Source organism: Phocoena sinus, chromosome 18, assembly GCF_008692025.1.
Source record: "Phocoena sinus isolate mPhoSin1 chromosome 18, mPhoSin1.pri, whole genome shotgun sequence".
NCBI classification, from domain to species: Eukaryota; Metazoa; Chordata; class Mammalia; order Artiodactyla; family Phocoenidae; genus Phocoena; species Phocoena sinus.
Genome location: NC_045780.1, coordinates 18,143,606 through 18,162,890, shown reverse-complemented (window position 1 = coordinate 18,162,890; position 19,285 = coordinate 18,143,606). Strand labels below are relative to the sequence as shown.

The following is a 19,285-nucleotide window of genomic DNA, read 5'->3' as shown; positions in this document are numbered from 1 at the left end:
ACGTCCTAACACACGCTCACAAGTACTAAGGAGATGCTGTCCCTACAGGAATGACAATGGGGTTGTTAGGCTATTCTTGATGACATTTTCTGAGTTCTCATTTGCTGTCTGTCAGCTCCAAGCAGCTCCCCTCCTCAACTGCATCCTCTTTACTTTTGGCCTGTGATGGACCATAACCTGAAAACCAGATTTCTAAGGGAGAGAGACACAAACAGAGCTCTATGCTAAGTTAAAGAAGAAAAACAAAACTAAAAATCACTTTAAGTTAATTATTAACTGAGCCTATCAAATAAGAGTGTGATCAGAGAGAATTATTACAGAGGAGGGCGGATGCTGGTAGCAGAGGAGATTAACTTCCTCCGTCACTAGGAGAATTTGTAAGGACCCCTCTCACCCCCTTCACTTGCCTGTGGGAAGTGGTCCTCACACATCCTGAGTTCCGGCTTCCACAATTCTCTTTTCCTCTGTCAGCACTTTCTATCTAAGTTCACGTGTCTGAGGCTGCCCACGTGATGTCTTAAAACCCACGGCTGATGTCTTAAAAAGAATATGTGCTACAAGTTCATTTCACAGGCACAAAAGAAATAACCTGCCATACTTCCTGAAAGTGGATTCACTAGCTAGTGTAATAATGCAAATATTTATCCAAAGTAGCATATGCTTCAGGTTAAAATAAACCAGGAATCCAGGCTGCACAAATTAGCAAGTTCTAATTTCAACAATCATTCTTCTGCACTTCTTTTCAAATATCCCAAGTTCCCTTCCAATGCAGTTGCCTTTTATTTTAAAAATGGGGACGAGGGTTCCACTAACCAAGAAACAGACTAGGAACAGCAGGTTCTGCACATAAGGCCTGCTAGGCCTGGCTCCAGCACATCCCAGCCATGAAACCTTGATCTCCCTAAGGTGCTTTGGTTTGTTCACCCATAACCTACCCTACTTAGTAAAATCACGGTAACAGCACTGAAGGACTTTAAACAGGGAACGATATGATCTGATCTGCATTTCATAAATCACAGGGGGCAGAGAAGTAATACTGCACAGACAGACCAACTAAAAAGCTATAGAATAAAAGAGACCATGGCAACAGTCCAGGAGATGACAAGGCCTGGCCTAAGGTTATGGAGATGGAGAGGAACAAGACGATACAAAAGACTGGAAGGTAGAACCAACAGGATGAGTAACATTTAAGCTAAGCATGGAACTTGGGGGGTGAACAGGTTGTTCAGAACCTACTGGAATGTTGGTAAAGTTATTTTCTATGACATCATTACATTTACTGAAAAACAAAATAGACCTTAGGGGATGGGGGTCATTAAAAAAAACCAAAGTATAGAAAACTGTCATACACATCTGATTTGTAATCTTAGCAAAAAGCATGAGACTCAACTGCCTTAAGAATTAACTCTACTGTCTTCAAAAGAGTGGTCCTGATCACACAATATAAGTTGTATTAGAAAAAGGGTTCATTCCCATACTGTTCTTAGCGACGCACACGGGGCTGCTATGTTCACACCATATCCAGGTACAAATATGGTCATTTTTTTTTGAAAAGCAAGGCACTTTCACAATAGCCAAAGGCAGAAATGACCCAAATATTCATCGACAGATAAATGGATAAACAAAATAGACAATGAAATATTATTCAGCTTTAAAAAGGAATGAAATTCTGCCGCAGGCTGCCACATGGATGAACCTGGAGGATATTATGCTGAGTGAAATAAAGGCGGTCACAGTGGACAAATACTGTATGATTCCACTCATGTGAGGTACCTAGAGTAGTCAAATTCTTAGAGATAGAAAGTAGAATGGTGCTTGCCAGGGGCTGGGAGTAAGAGAAAGGAGAGAGAGTTAATGTTTAACTGGTACAGAGTTTCAGTTTTGCAAGACGAAAAGAATTCTGTGGATGCATGGTGGCGAGGGTAGCATAACAATGTGAATATACTTGTCACTAAATTGTACACTTAAAAATGGTTAAGTTGGTAAATTTTATGTTACATGTATTTTACCACAAGTTAAAAATAAAGAATAAAGGCAGGGCACTTACCTCTCCATCAGCTGCCAGAGCCATTGAATGATGTGAGCCACAAGCTACTTCAACCACTTGCTTGATCAAGAGGTTGGTGCAGACTTGGATGGGAGCAATGCCTTGGTTGGTCGTCCCATTCCCAAGCTGGCTATATCCATTGTGGCCCCAGGCATAAACAACTCCATCTATACAGGGTGGCCGCACACAAAGAATCAGCTCAAAGAAGAAACAGTAACCCCTGTACTTTGCTCAACTCATCTTCCAAGCTTAATTGCTTTTTGTGACATTGTGATTTATAAGAAATACGTATCTGGTCACCCAGATTACAAAAATACGCTTATCTTGTATATTTAGTCTTCACCCACAGTTCCTGTCTCACAGCTCCCAAAACCGGTGGAATATCCTAAGTGTTGAGAACGATAAGGGTATCTTTTGTCATGTGACTGAGGTGACTTCTGCAAGCACCTAAGGATGATGGGTCTGTTGCCAGAAGAGCCAACCACAAGATGAGAGGGTTAGAGGGGAGAGGGGCTGGAGGCGGAATTAACTGCCAGTGACTTCGACAATCACGACTATGTAATGAAGCCTCCATAAAAACCCAGGAGGACAGCTAATTCTGGCCCCTGTTCAGAGAGCTGCCATGTCGGGGAACCAGAACACTTACATGTGCCACTGTGCCAGGCACCAGGCTCTACGAGGACAGAAGGTCCTTTCTTTGGGCTGTTAACTCATATCCTTTAATATCCTTTTATAATAATCAGTAATCTAGTGAGTAAATGGATTTTCTGGAGTGCCGGGAGCCATTCTAGCAGATTAATCAACCCAAGGAAGGAACTCCCTGTCGGTCCAGTGGTTAGGACTCTGTGCTTCCACTGCTGAGGGCCCGGGTTCGATCTCTGGTCGGGGAACTAAGATCCCACGTGCCACATGGCGGGGCCCAAAACAAAGGAAAACCCAAGGAGAGGGTCACGGGAACCTCTGATTTGCAGCAGGTTAATCAGAAGCACAGGTAACAACCTGGTCTGGTGACCAACATCTGAAGTGGAGGGTGGTCTTGTGGGACTGAGCCCTTTACCAATGGAATCTGATTCTATCTCCAGGTAGGGAGTAACAGAATTGTGTTGGATTCCTGGACACCATGCTGGTACACACACACACACACACACACACACACACACACTCACACACACACGGAACTGGGTCCAGGAACTCTCTATTCAGTTGATGCCAGAAACAGGATTTGCAAGAACAGCCCTGACTCACAGACATGTGGTTTTTGAAGACAAAGGATAAAAGGGCAAGGAATGAGGAACCTTTGATTCCTAGATGGTTACCTAGTCACCATGGTATGAAACTGCAGCTGTGGTGCAATCAGTTACTAAAGGTGAAAGTCACCAATGCCGTTTAGAAATGGGAGTAGACGGAACTCCCAAGGAGTTGGCTCAATGGATATATAAGGAAATGCAAAATAAGAAGCACACTAAATAAACAATTCCTGGGACTTCCCTGGTGGTCCAATAGCTAAGACTCCACGCTCCCAATGCAGGGGGCCCGGGTTTGATCCCTGGTCAGGGAACTAGATCCCATGCGCTGCAACAAAGATCCCACATGCAGCAACGGAGCTCCTGCATGCCACAACGAAGACCCAGCACAGCCAAATAAATAAATGAATACTTTTAAATCAATAAATAAGCAATTCCCCGCTTATTTCATATGTAAGAGCCAAAATAAAAATAAAACAAAGTGCTTGGCCTTGATGCTGATTCAAGCTCAGATCTGGGTCAATCTGAGCTCCAAGCCATTAGCCTCAAAGCTGCCTAGAAAGGGAAACGTTATGCAACAGAAAGTACCTCTAGTACCTCTGGGTCGCCAAGAAAACAGTTACCATAGGAGAAGGGCAAAAACAAGAAACAACTAAAGCAAGGGGTATAGTGTGAAGGAACTGGCTTGCTTTGAGGAGCAGCAGCGTCAGCTTCCTGAGGAACCTTTACTGAACCGGATTGTGAGAGGAACTAATTCAAGGGCTGTGTCTTTGACCTTGAAGGCTGCAGAGTGGAAGAGCATGTCTGCGCTGATGCAGGACCCACTGCTCTCTACTGAACAATCACAGGTGGCTGTACATGGTCCAGACACTCAGGAGGTTATTCCTGAGCAGACAGCCAGGTTGGTGGACTGGATGAAAGCCACTGTAAAGTCTGTTTATCCTGATGAGAGGGATTTCCCAACTCCCCCAATTAATGCCAGATGGAACACCCCAGATGAAGCAGCTGAGATGCTTCGCATGCAAGCCATGTGGGACTGGCTTTATGATGACTGGGATATTCATCCACTGAATACGCCCATTAGCCAGATTATGGTAAATGCTGTGATTAAGGGGGGTCCCTGTTACATGGGCACCTCATGTGACTTTACTGCTACAAAATCAAACAGTTTGAGACACCTTATCTAATTTGCTATCTCCACTTCCCCATAGGGGCCTTACTAAGAACATTAATTATGAAAATAGGGAAAGACAAAGGGGAGAATCAAGGGACTCACCCCAGCAGAGCGAAAGTCTTCAAACGGTTGTTACAAAGTGGGATGAATAAATCGGATGCTGATGCAGTTGAAACCAAGGTGTGGCTGCAGCACGACCAGGACTGGTGAACCAATGGGACCCCATGTTGGTCTCTAAAATTAAAGGGCCCCAAACAAGTCCGCTCTATTTATCCCAGCTTGGAAGGCATTAAAAAGCCAGAAGGTAAAGATTAAGATAAGAAAATTGCCCAGGAATGCCCTGGGGCAATAGTAAGGAAGATTAATCAAGATAAAGATTGACCTAAAGGCCAGGATCTTCTGGCCCGACCCCCAGCAAGGCACCCAAGGGCATAAGCACATGTGTGGGTGAAACAGCCATGGGGAGGAGAGGAAACTTTTCTGATACAGGACCCCAATGCACTGTGATTCCAAAACCTGTTGGTGAAGTCTTAACAGCTAAGGTTAGAATGGGGGAGACAGATGGGTAACAGTTGATGGGACTCAAGTGAAAATCTGAATGAAAACTGGGGTTTTGGAACAGATTCTGTGTGATGTGGATGCATCCCCCTTACCTGAACGGAGTCTTGGGATGGATATTACATCGGACTGGGGACTGCTTCCCCAACCTAACATTGTAAAACAGAAGGCGTGTAAATCTGCCCTCAGGCTGGTTTTACTGGGCGCTAGATGGGAACCACTAGAACTGCCTGAGCCCGCACAGGTGCTGAACTTAAATATAGAACACCTTGTGGACAGAAAGAGCTCACCATTTTAATTAAAGCTGGAACACTGGTACCAATGCACTCACCGTACGGTAGCCCTGTGAGGCCTGGGGAAAAGGCAGGTGGCTCCTAGGGGGTAACAGTAGGCTATGGAGGCGTAAATAAAGTTGTGCCGCCTACAGCCTTAGCAGTTCCGGTCGTGGCTTCAGCCTCAAAGAAGATGCAGCAGGCCAGCAGAAGCCGGAACCCAGGGGCTGACCTTGCACATGCTTCCTTCTCAATCTCAGAAAAAAGCCAGCAGCAGTTTGCCTTCATGTGGGGAGGATCCTGGTTTACTTTTACTGTGTCATCACAGGTTTATCTGAACTCACAAGCTGACTGTCACAATTTGGTCAGAAGGGATCTGGACTTGACACAGGTCTCAAGTGCAATCATACACTATACTTATGACATTATGACAATGTTGGAAACTGAAGAGCAGGCAAGGAGTGATGTGAATGCCATGGTGACACACATGACCCACTGGGGCTGGTTAATAAATCCCACAAAGGTCCCAGGGCCTACCCAACAGTAAAATTCTTAGGAATAACCTGCCGAAGCCACGAAGAACCTTCCACCAGAGGCTAAACTAAACTGCTGTCGCCACCCACCCCTAGGACCAAAGCAGCAGCAGTAAGCCAGCATTTGGGTGGTTTATCTGGCATTTGGAGAATACATATTCCACATCTGGAAACCATGCTAGCTCCCATCTATAAGATTACCCGAAAGACAGCTGTATCTGAATGGGGACCTGCGCAAGAACAGCCCGTGTCTGAATGAGCAGAGGGCGGCAGCTCTCCCAGTGCTTATGGGGCTTTACGGCCCCATCAGATATGATTCTGAGGGTATCTGCCACCTGCACTCCGCAAGAGGAGCTTATGGCAAACCCGGGAGCAGCTCCCAGCAGTGACCACTGGGATTTTAGACCAGAAAATTCCCAGATGCCGCTGTCTGGTACACACCGTTTGAGAGAAAATTAGTAGCCTGGGCATTAATTGAGACTGCCTCAATGATTGAAGGACATAAAATAATCATGAGACCTCAGATGCCCATAACATCCTGGGTGGTGTCGGAGAAGCCCTCTAATAAGAAAGGCGGTGACCCAAAGAGTTTCGTAATAAAACAGAAATGGCTTACAGGGGAGCGTGCTGCTGGGGGGATGCAGACAGGCGTGAGCAGGAAGCCTCTTTTCATCTAGGACCGACTTTGGAGCTGCCTGAGGAGCTGCTGGAACCCACTGCCTTGTGGACATGCCCTGTGAAGCTCTAACTGAACAACAAAGAGCCGCCTGCTTTACAGACACCGTTCCAAGGTGAATGGACAACATCCCATTTGGAGAGCGCCCACGTTAAGACCAGTGGATGGCAAGAATAAATCAGTGCAGTGGGCTGAACTGCAGGCTGTTTTCCGAGCAGTGATGGAAGAATTAAGCAATGGTAAAAACCCGTATGTTTGGGTCTTTACCAACTCATGGGCTATAGCCAATAGCCTGGCTGTATGGTCAGGTAGATGAGCAATGGAAACTTGACTGTTAAAGGGATGCCCACATGGAGCATGGCCCTATGGAATCACTCTGGGAATTTAAGAGGCACATTAAAGTAGGACATGTTGATGCCCATCATAAGAAGTTGACTGGAACCACCAAGTGGACCATTTGGTGCACTCCCTTGACGTGGCCACCTGGGTCCATGGAATGAATGGGCACAGTGGGGCTGCAGCAATGCAGAGGTGGGTTGAATCTAGACATATTTCTCTTGCACTTTGAGAGGCACAAAATGCCAACAAGAACCATTCTGTCAACGAGAGCCAGGGACTGCAGATGGCTATGGGGAAAACTCCCTGGGGAGAAGGCCCCCGCCGCCCCCCCCCCCACCCCCCCCACCGCACTGAGCTAGCAAGGGGATTACACTGGAGCAATGCCAGTAGCCTCAGGGGCTATAAATGGGGTCCTAACAGGAAGAGATCCTTTACTCTGGACTGAGCCTTGCATACCAGGTAGTAGAGGCAAATACTCAAAATAGTATTAAAGGACTGGAACAGAAAATACTGTACCTTTTTTTTCTTTTTGCTCAGACAAATCACTGATCAATGGCATGGGTAAAATAAAGGCATTTTAAAACAGTGTCTCAAAGATTTCTCTCACACCTGCTTCCTTGAGAAGCCACTAGGGATGTGTTTCACCCAAATGAGGGTATAATCCAAGGAGGAAGACACAGGACACAAAAAATAGGGGATCCAGAAAGGACAAAGGATCCAGAAAGAACAAAGAAGGGACATCCGAGGATGATGGTGAAATGAAGTTTTAGGCCGACGGCTGTGCAACAGCCTAGAGTGACCAGTCCAGGCTAGAGTAGGGGGACAGAACACTCCGGAGATGTACTGATATGCTCAGAGGTGCCCAGAAGCAACACTGTGCTATAGGGACTTCCCTGGTGGCGCAGTGGTTAAGAATCTGCCTGCTAACCCAGGGGACACGGGTTCGAGCCCTGGTCTGGGAAGATCCCACATGCCGCGGAGCAACTAAGCCCTGGCGCCACAACTACTGAGCCTGTGCTCTAGAGCCCGCGCGTCACAACTACTGAAGCCTGCGCGCCTAGAGCCTATGTTCTGCAACAAGAGAAGCCACCACGATGAGAAGCCCAGGAACTGCAACGAAGAGTAGCCTCCACTCGCTGCAACTAGAGAAACCCCGCACACAGCAACGAACACTCAACACAGCCAAAAATAAAATAAATAAAATTAAAAATTAAAAAAAAAATACTGGTGCTCGCTTCGGCAGCACATATACTAAAATTGGAACGATACAGAGAAGATTAGTATGTCCCCTGCGCAAGGATGACACGCAAATTTGTGAAGCGTTCCATATTTTTGTAGTGAGGTGGATGGACCTAGAGTCTGTCATACAGAGTGAAGTAAGTCAGAAGAGAAAAACAAATACCGTATGCTAACACATATACGTGGAATTAAAAAAAAAATGTTATGAAGAACCTAGGGGCAGGACGGGAATAAAGATGCAGACCTACTAGAGAATGGACTCGAGGACACGGGGAGGGGAAAGGGTAAGCCGGGACAAAGTGAGAGAGCGGCATGAACATACATACACTACCAAATGTAAAATAGATAGCGAGTGGGAAGCAGCTGCATGGCAAAGGGAGATCAGCTCGGTGCTCTGTGACCACCTAGAGGGGTGGATAGGGAGGGTGGGAGGGAGACACAAGATGGAGGAGATATGGGGATGTATGTATATGTATAGCTGATTCACTTTGTTATAAAGCAGAAACTAACACACCATTGTAAAGCAATTATACTCCAATAAAGATGCTAAAAAAAAAAAAATACTGCGCTATAGAAGAGTTTCAGCATACATTTATGAAAAACAAGTAAGCCCAGGAAAACAAACAGTTGTATAAGAAAGGAGATGGCTCAGCTATAAATAATACTTATCAACTCCTAGTAATGTGAACACTGAATACTGATTAAACCAAAGTGGTGATATCCCTATAGTGATGCAATAAGGTGAGGGAAGGTAGGAGAAAGAGAGCTAAATTCTATCTGCTGTTACAAAAAGTCAAAGGATAATATCTAAAGTAAAAAAAATTCAGAAATAGCAGTATAAGCATGTTAATTTAAAAATATGAGAGTAAATACCAGAAAAAAACACCTGAAGGAGTTAAAAAGTAACTCCACCTGAATAGCAGTTTCTAAGAGTAAGGAGGAGTGAGACAGAGTCCTGTTTTCTACTAAAACCCATATACTATTTGATGGTTTAAAGTGTTAAAACTGTTTTTAAACTATGTGACTATTTGTAATACTTATAAAATACACACAAATATATGTATCATACATACATTAAACATCCGATACATCATGTATCATATGTATGTTGTAGTAATGTATTATAACAATCAAAACTGAATTAAAAACAAAAAGAAGACTATTCCCACAAGAAAACCAGTTATTTGGGCTTCCCTGGTGGCGCAGTGGTTGAGAGTCCACCTGCCGATGCAGGGGACGCGGGTTCGTGCCCCGGTCCGGGAAGATCCCACATGCCGCAGAGTGGCTGGGTCCGTGAGCCATGGCCGCTGGGCCTGCGCATCCGGAGCCTGTGCTCCAAAACGGGAGAGACCACAGCAGTGAGAGGCCCGCGTACCGCAAAAAAACAAACAAAAAAAAGAAAACCAGTTATTTATATTTGTGTTTTATGTTTATTTATATCTTAATTGTAACATTCAAGATAGTTAAAACTGTAGGATCTGGACTCTGAAAATAATTCCAGAAGAAAAGTTATAGTTGCCCAAGGTCACTACTTTGAAGAAAACCAAGAATCCGAATGCATATGTTTCTGTATGTTTGCTCCAGAAAAAACTGCTTCAGTATTTTATGGTCAGAAATCAATGCCTCATTAAAATTAACATGTGTTAGGAAAACATTAAATCATCAGGTCACAGTGGATGACAAGCTGAACCAGTCTGCAAAGAAGCAACTGCTTGAAAGACCCCGTGTGATGCCGGAAGGCATGATGACACAATGCAGAGGCAAGATAATCACCTCATTATACTCCACACCAGTTCTACTCTTACCAGACAATCATGCTCACATCTGGATCTCACAGCCTGAGAAAGATGTGGAGAACTTGGGAGTGGATTCAGATGTAAGTTAAAGGCTGTTAAAAAGCTCAATACCAAGACCCACGGTAACATCCAAGGAAGCTGTGATTCCCCAGGCTAGAGACAGAAAGGCGGAGAAGCAAACGCTCCCACGTGCGCCCTACAGTTTACCCAACAAAAAGCTAGAGAGCAAGAACTAATGTGCCTAAAACATAAAGGGAAGAATCTGGGTTATATATGACAGATTTTCAGAGAGCTCTGGGTGCCCACAGTACAGATAAATCACCAAGAAAGAATGCAGAGGCCCCTCTGGTGATCTTGGGGAGGCAGAGAGGAAAAGAATCTACCCCACATTCTTTCCATATGGCACCCACACGAATGCCAAGGAAAGAACTGAGATTTCTTGAATTCAAGATTCACACAAGGAAAACCAGTACTAACTGTGTTTTTAAAACTGTACCAAGTGGGCTTCCCTAGTGGCACAGTGGTTAAGAATCCGCCTGCCAATGCATGGGACACGGGTTTGAGCCCTGGTCCGGGAGGATCCCACATGCCGCGGAGCAACTAACCTCGTGCACCGCAACTACTAAGCCTGCGCTCTAGAGCCTGTGAGCCATTACTAAAGCCCGCGTGCGTGCCTAGAGCCCGTGCTCCCCAACAAGAGAAGCCACTGCAATGACAAGCCCATGCACCGCAACGAAGAGTAGACCCCTCTCGCCGCAACTAGAGAAAGCCCACACACAGCAACAAAGATCCAACGCAACCAAAAAAAAAAAAAAGTACCGAGTAAAACCTGGACGTTGCCTTGCTACAACAATTCACTGAAAAATTAGGCTGAAGGACCACTTCATCTGCTATAGTTCATCTTTCACAACTTTACATAAGTTGTCGAAAGCCTGCTTAAATTGCAAGTCATCCTATGGCTGTTCCAGAGGGAGCCTGAAGTGTTTAACTTTTACCTGTTTTGTGTACTTCCGCTCAGAAATTAAGACACAAATCATTCAAAATCCAATATCTGATACAAGCCCACCACCCCTTAGCGTAGAATTAACTGCTCGATTTCCCACAAACAGAAGCTGGACTTATTCCCACTTTACCTTCGGTGCTGAGAAGAACATGTGGTCCACTCCCATAACTAAGGCTCTTAATCTTCTTTCCACATAAAGCTTCCAGCTTTTTGGGTACAAGTGTACTCTGGTTATCTCCAGTTCCTAGACAGTTACTGTAGTTCAGTCCAAATACAAAGACCTGGGAAACAAATAGTTCTGTCTGAGTCACTTGGCCTATATTTACACAAAAGGTCCCTTCTCCACTCTGAATATAAGACACACTAAATCTCAGTTTGACAGCTCAGTAGCTAGGAAGAGACTGACATGCTTGTTAAGAAACATTCAGGGCTTCACTGGTGGTGCAGTGGTTAAGAATCCACCTGCCAATGTGGGGGACACAGGTTCAATCTCTGGTCCGAGAAGATCCCACATGCTACAGAGCAACTAAGCCTGTGCGCCACAACTACTGAGCCTGCGCTCTAGAGCCCACGAGCCACAACTACTGAAGCCCATGTGCCACAACTACTGAAGCCTGCGCGCCTAGAGCCCGTGCTTGGCAACAAGAGAAGCCACCGCGATGAGAAGCCCTCACACTGCAACGAAGAGTAGGCCCCGCTCGCGGCAAGTAGACAAAGCCCACACACAGCAATGGAAGACTCAACGCAGCCAATAAATAAATAAACAAACAAATAAATAAAATCTATTAAAAAAAAGAAACATTCAACCTCTGCTGACTAAAGTTTTAGAATATTTGGCTATACTATGAAACTCAAAGAGCAGTAGGGATGAGGGGTATTAAATCAAGAAACTGAAAGAAAAGACAAATTCTATCAAAGACAACCATCTTTTTGGATTTTAGGCTCTCTTTATGCCCCACTTTTTCTCAGTCTTCACATTGCACACTTTAAAGCTCAACCCCAAATAAGCCCTAAAATTAAGCCTTGGGTTTTGAGAGATGCTTACTTACCTCGTCATTGTCAGTAACATACAGCGCTTCGTTGGCTGAGGTGCCGAAGACACAAGCTTTCCGAATAGATGCAATTTCTTGAGGTGAGAGCAGAGTGAAGATCGGCCACTTTCCTACATCCACCATGACTCTGGTTTCAAGTAATTCCTAAAAATAAGCCGACATCTCTGCTGTAACAAACAAAATTCCAAAATAAAAAATTAAATCACCACTAAACTAGAACAAAAAAAGACAATGTTAATACAAGGAAACAAAAGCTAATTTCAGAATAAACCACCTACTTTTGGTTCAATGGATCGCTCACTTGGCCCAGCAACGTGTCCAATCCTTCCTCTACTTTCAAACCTGTGCCTTTTCAAACCTGTGCCTTTTCCTGTAACGGGAGGAACAACCTGCTGGAACCAACTGTCTGTCTTGCCCACGTACAAGTCAGTGCTCATCTGTCACATACATGTTTATGTGCAACCCGACAGCAGACGAAGGAGAGAAGACATGCCAACCAGATGAAACCAAGGTCTTGTCAGGTATTTTCCCCTCCAGGGTACTGAGATAAAGTTAAAGGTTACAATACTCATTTGTCTAAGGTAGTTAATTCTCAACTAGGAGTGTGTGTGTGTTATAAAAATCAGAATCATTACTTCTACCTCCCTACTCTCCCACTACCACCCACAGGATGCCCTGAAAGACCCTCATCCCTTGTAGAAAATCACTGCCACACTGAGCCACTGTTTAATGATAGAAATGGGACATCCCTCAGATAGCCTGGAGTGGCAAAAACATTAAGAAGCAGTAGCCTAAGATTTACTGGATGAAAACATAAAAGAAAGTATTATGTTCTATTCCTAATTTATATGACGACATATATACATGGACATTTCATTTCACATGGAGAAAAGTTATATGAACAAGGGTAAGAGAATTCACCCTCATCTTGGTGTCAGAGCTGATGACTACAGATTTCATGCAAGTAGCAATTAGCTTAAAGAGCACCCTATAAAAAGTAGAGATATGTATAAATTTCCACAAAACTCTAAATTCGATCTGTTTAAGAAGTTTTACACAAAGAATCCTGGTCATAGCTCCAATTCTTCGAGAGTTAAAAAGTATCTCTAGAAAGTCCAGGGGGCTGCACAAAGCACAAAACCTATCATGCCAAGTGAGTTTCCATTCTGGCTCTCACCTCTGGAAACTGAAATAGAACCAAGCAGTTGATAAACACAACCAGGGTTTCCTAATGAGCTACATAACTCATGATAACTCAGGAAGTTCCTTCCCGCCCACCCTCTTTTCAGACCTTTAAAATTAGCCAAGCGAGCCAAGGTCTTTCTGGCCTCAGAACCTCCAACAGTACCTATAGAACAGATCCCTGGGGCTTGAGCTTACTTAGCCAGGGCCTCAGTTTCCACCGCCGAGGGAGGTTTTATCCATCAGCACCAGCTTGGATGACAAGGACCAGATGCTTGCAATACCCCAAGGATCACAGCGCATATTCAGTAAGCATTAAACACCATCAGGACAGGCTGGTCCCTATCACTGCATAGCCAGACTCCTGGACTAACATTTGAATGTTCTGAAAAGTGTGCATAAATGTGTATGTATGTGCGTGCGTGTGTGTGTTGGTGGGAAGAGATAAAGGACTTCGGGGAGGGTAAAAACTAATACATAAACATGTTAAAAAATTTTTGTTTCAAATGGTACAAAAGGATAGAGGAAAGTAAGTCTCTCTACCATCCCTCCCCAACCCGCTCCTCAAAGGAAACCACTGAAACAGTGATTCTAATTCCTTCCACAGTGTAGATTTACACAGCATTATATGTGTGAATGTGTGGAAGCTTCCCCCCGCCGCCACTTAACAGTACATCTTTGAAATCATTCCTATTAGCACATATAAGAATTACCTCATTTCTTTTCAATGGTTCTACAGAGCATTCCATTACATCGATTTAACAGCTTACCTGTTTCTACTGGGAGACATTTAAGTCACTTCCAGTCTGTTGCTAACATGAACAATACTGAAACTACTGTTTGCATACATTATATACATGTCTTTTTAATATATGTTTCTAAGATAAATTCCTAAAAATGGAATTGCAGGGTCCAAGTCTAATAGCTGTTTTACCTTTAATAGCTATTTCAAACTGTCCGCTACTAAAGTAGTACCATGTTGGCAGCCCCTTTCACCTGCATCCTTGCTCACAGTGTATTATCACGGTGTCTCAGTTTTGTTTAAACTTTAATTTCTCTTATGATGAGTGAGGTTGGGATCATTTTTTAAAAATAATCACAGTCATAGCAACAATAACTAACACTTCTTGAGTATTATGTGCCAAGCACTGTTGCAAGTACTTCACATTTATTAATTCATTTAATCCTCACTTTATAGACAAGGAAATGGAGGTAAAGCGACTTTAAGCGTTTGCTCAAACTAGTAAGTGGCAGATTCGGGACCTGAAGCCATGCCACCGGGAGCCAGCATGTGTAACCTTCACCTCTCAGTCTCACGTGATTAAGAGTCCAGGTGCCATTCTTTTACATAAAGCCCCTATTTTTCCTACTGGACTGCCATTCTTTTCTTTGTTCTTGATTTATAAATGTTCCTTGTATGGTAAGAAGATTGTCTTAAATGCTGTTAGAAGTAACAGAAAAGATGCCCCCCAGGGCTTCCCTGGGGGCACAGTGATTAAGAATCTGCCTGCCAATACAGGGGACATGGGTTCGAGCCCTGGTCTGAGAAGATCCCACATGCTGCAGAGCAACGAAGCCCGTGCACCACAACTACTGAGCCTGCGCTCTAGAGCCCATGAGCCACAACTATTGAAGCCCGCGCGCCCAGAGCCCGTGCTCCCCAACAAGAGAAGCCACTGCAATGAGAAGCCCACACACCACAACGAAGAGTAGCTCCCGTTCTCCGCAACTAATGAAAGCCCGCGCGCATCAATGAAGACCGAATGCAGCCGAAAATAAATAAATAAAATAAATTTATAAAAAACAACAACAGGGGGGAAAACACAAGAAATGAAACAATGTGGATATCTATAAGCAGGTAGATAAATTCCAAGAAAATCCAGATGCCTATTTCCCTAGAATATGAACTGTATCAAAGCCTGTATCAAAGCGTATCAAAATTTAATATTTTATGGTAATATACAATTACATTTTAGATGGGGGGGAATAATTACATTGGCCAAAACTATGATTCACCACCTTTAACATTACATCACAAAAGGATATTACCATTCAAAGTTATACAACTTCCTGACAGCACTGTAATCATTCTGAAGGCATTCATCACTTTACAGGCAACTCCGCCCTAAGGGTGTGGTAATCTGCTGAAAAATCGCCAAGCTAACTGGCATAATGATGGCTTATCATACAGACAGAGTCTACCCATTGCTAAATTTGGTAAGAAGATTGTCTTAAATGCTGTTAGAAGTAACAGAAAAGATGCCCCCCAGGGCTTCCCTGGGGGCACAGTGATTAAATTGCTAAATTTAACAAGACATTTCTCCAAACACTTGTAACTTAAGAGTCAATATAAAAACCAAGTCATATATCTTCCATGTCCACGCCCTTCATAAAATCAGAAAGCATCACCAGTAGCCCTGGCCTGGTAGAAAGGACAGAGATTGCTGAGGACTGGGTTTTAGTCCCAGGTTTACTTTTTTCTTTTTTGCGGTACGCGGGCCTCTCTTGTGGCCTCTCCCGTTGCGGAGCACAGGCTCTGGACGCGCAGGCTCAGCAGCCATGGCTCACGGGCCCAGCCGCTCCGCGGCATGTGGGATCTTCCCGGACCGGGGCACGAACCCGTGTCCCCTGCATCGGCAGGCGGACTCTCAACCACTGCGCCACCAGGGAAGCCCCCCAGGTTTACTTTTAATCAAAAGTAACCTGATACTTTTAATCAGAAGTAACCGTGATAACCTTCCTGAGCCTGAGTTTCCCAAAAAGCTGTTCTATAAAAATCTACAATTTTATGTTAAACATGTAAGGAAGAAGCTATGTGGATTTATGAATGCATGAGAACAAAGGCAGTAACACTGGCCAAGCAAGTAATTTACTGCTAGCAACTCAAGAAGTTAGTAGGATTCAGCAGTAATTAACCAAGTGCCTAAAGAAAGATAATCCAATGTTTTCCCTTCCCATGTTACTGTGCATCAAAAGGGAAGATGCTAACAAAAAGCTAAGCTATGTGCTTATTCCCAAATAAAGAACAAACCAAAAACCCCACAAAAACCAAAAGTACTCTGTAAGACTGAAGTATGTTATAAAACAATATGTACTGGGACTTCCTGGGTGGCACAGTGTTAAGAATCCGCCTGCCAATGCAGGGGACACACGTTCGAGCCCTGGTCCAGGAAGATCCCACATGCCGGTGGAGCAACTAAGCCCATGCGCCAGAACTACTGAGCCTGTGCTCTAGAGCCCGCGTGCCACAACTACTGAAGCCCGTGCGCCTAAAGCCAGTGCTCCGCAACAAGAGAAGCCACAGCGGTGAGAAGCCCGCGCACCACAATGAAGAGTAGCCCCCGTTTGCCGCAACTAGAGAAAGCCTGCGTGAAGCAACGAAGACCCAACGCAGCCAAAAATAAAATAAATTTATATTAAAAAAAAATGTACTACGTGAATACAATTTTTTTAAGTATAACGTATAAAGAAAAAGGATATACACACACCAAAATGTACTTCACTGGAGAGATTAGAAGTGATATTTTCTTGTTTAAATATATTCCAAATTTCTGTAACATACACTTTGTGATCAAAAATATTTTATTTAACATCTTTATTGGAGTATAATTGCTTTACAATGGTGTGTTAGTTTCTGCTGTATAACAAAGTGAATCAGCTATACCTATACATATAACCCCACATCCCCTCCCTCTTGCGTCTCCCTCCCACCCTCCCTATTCCACCACTCTAGGTGGACACAAAGCACCGAGCTGATCTCCCTGTGCTATGTGGCTGCTTCCCACTAGCTATCTATTTTACGTTTGGTAGTGTATATATGTCTATGCCACTCTCACTTCATCCCAGCTTACCCTTCCCCCTCCCCGTGTCCTCAAGTCCATTCTCTACGTCTGCATCTTTATTCCTAAGTATTTTAAATGAAACTAAAGCTTAGTTATTTGAATTATGCTTACCCCCTAAGCTGTTAAAAGTTTTAAGAGGTATTCTTGCTTTCAATTCACAACCTAGGGTGGCAGAATGTTTTGGGCAAATCTGTAAAATGAGTTTTTAATATAAACTTAAATGTAGAAGGTGTGAATGTAAAAGGGTACAGCCAACATGGAAAACATTATGGAAGCTCCTCAAAAAATTAAACATAGAATTACCATTTGATCTAGCAACTCCACTCCTAGTGTAAAGATTTTAAAGCAGGGACTCCAGATAGTTGTACACCAATGTTCAAAGCAACATTATTCACGGCAGCTAGAAGATGGAAAACCCAAATATCTATCAACAGATAAATGGATAAACAAAATGTGGTATCTACCTACAATGGAATGTTATTCAGCCTTGAAATGAAATACTGACACACAGTACAATAGGAATGAGCCTTCAAGACATTATGGTAAGTGAAATACGCCAGACACAAAAGAATAAATACTGTATGAGTCCACTTACACGAGGTACCTTGAGCGGTTAAATTCACGGAGACAGGGTAGAATGAGGTTACCAGGGCCTGGGTGGTATGGGTTTGGGGAGTTATTATTTAACAGATACAGAATTTCAGTCAGGATGCTGAGAAAGTTCTGGAGACTGAGAATGACGACACTGGCATAACTTAATGTCATTAAACCGTATACTCAGAAACGGTTAAAATGATAAATTTAATGTTATGTATATTTTACCACAACTTTTAAAAATCAAATAATGATCCCATGGGCTTTTATCAAGCCTGTATTAATAAACTCAAAGATGCATTTTTAAAAATTAAATGTATAAGTTTCAGACCTAAGAAATAATTCTGGGAAAGTATAATCATAATTCTGTCTTGGGAAGGCAAGCTCAGATTAGGGAAGTTCTGAATGGAACATTTCTAAAAGAAATATCACCTTCTTAGAACTTTCCAGAACTTACAGCAATTCAAACTAGACCAAACTAATGGCCTCGATGAACAGGTCCTTCCAGGGCTTGACTGATAATCATAAAAATGAGTTGTAATTAGCGTGTCAGTTATGTTAAATAGTTAACTTGTGAAGTTCAATGAGATAGTGACTTTTCTGCATTATTTTTATTCATTATTTTATTTAGGAAATACTTTCTCATAAATAGCACTGACATGTTCAGACTGAATTATCACTCATGCATTAATAGGTGAATCAACGATTTTTTTGCTCTATGGAGATAAAGCAAGGACAGAAGAACAGAAAAGAGAAATGGAAGCAGAGATTGGAAAAGAGTTTAATGATCTCAAAGGATAATATGCCGACCCACTTCGATCTCCATATTTTCTTTGGCACTTGAAAATACATCCTATGTTCCCACAGACTGACTCTGTGTCCATTAGTACTAAAGATCTATATCCCATTCCCTGGGATGGCTTTTCCTAGCGACTGGCACTGTCCCTCAGAGAGCTGGTGGCATGGGGAAGAAAAGGTTATTTCATTTTACACTCTGAAAGCAAATTCAATCAAGAAGACAGACCTTCCAACTTTAGAAATCTACATCTAGAACTGGAAGACTGAAGGAGTAATGTAGCAGCCAATCTTCTGATCCCTCTAAGGGCACATTTGTTTTCCCTTCCCCTAAGAACCAAGTGTTAAGAGAGGGTGAGGGGAAGGCTTTGTTTTACTGATCCAGCAAAAATATATTTGAATATGTCTAGAGCGTTTAAAAAAACAACAGGAAATAAAGAAAATAATATAGGAAAACTTTGTTTCTGATGAAATAATGGTCTCAGTACTAAACAATACCAGAAATTTAGGGTTGCCTCGTAAGCCAGCACGTGGCTTCCACAGAGACCTCGACCCCCAAATTCTAACCAGATGTATTTGGCGCAAAGGAGACTGATGTTACTGATGAGACTTTACACCTCCCAATCCATCTTCTGCTGACCTAAGAGCTTGCTAAGGAAAAGAGGTCAAAACAGAGTGAGCAACCCAGAACTGGTTAGCCCCGAGATTCTGACTGCTTTTCGGTGTCATCCTTCGGGCATGAAGTGAACTTGTATCATTCTTTATCTTGGAAGCTGATACCCTCACAGGAAACAGGAAGGACTCTGAATGTTGGGACAATCCATTTAAAATGGCCTGTACGTTCCTCAGCATACAAGCCATAGCCAGGTTTAGACTATTTGAGACAGCCACGTCAAATATGAAAAATGATTTTTTAATTGCAAAAAACTTTAAAGCACT

General features: G+C 43.4%; 1 protein-coding gene and 1 non-coding gene across 15 annotated transcripts in view; one reads left to right on the top strand and one right to left on the bottom strand.

Annotated features, from left to right (window-relative positions):
* Positions 1-19,285, bottom strand: part of RCBTB1 (RCC1 and BTB domain containing protein 1) — a 50,600-nt gene that overhangs the window by 22,460 nt on the left and 8,855 nt on the right. For 2 of the 14 annotated variants that reach the window (XM_032611269.1, XM_032611279.1), the window contains exons 2-4: positions 11,931-12,077; positions 11,012-11,162; positions 2,048-2,214 (exon numbers count right to left, since the gene is read on the bottom strand). In XM_032611269.1, coding sequence (XP_032467160.1) covers positions 2,048-2,214; positions 11,012-11,162; positions 11,931-12,077 — 465 coding nt within the window. Of the gene's footprint in view, positions 1-407; positions 538-2,047; positions 7,108-11,011; positions 11,163-11,930; positions 12,101-12,211; positions 12,306-19,285 lie in introns of those variants that run through there. The other 12 variants (XM_032611274.1, XM_032611277.1, XM_032611280.1 and 9 more) reach the window with 12 other exon arrangements.
* On the top strand, positions 8,071-8,177 carry LOC116743357. Its single transcript, XR_004346746.1, has one exon. It is a non-coding gene; the product is annotated as a U6 spliceosomal RNA (small nuclear RNA).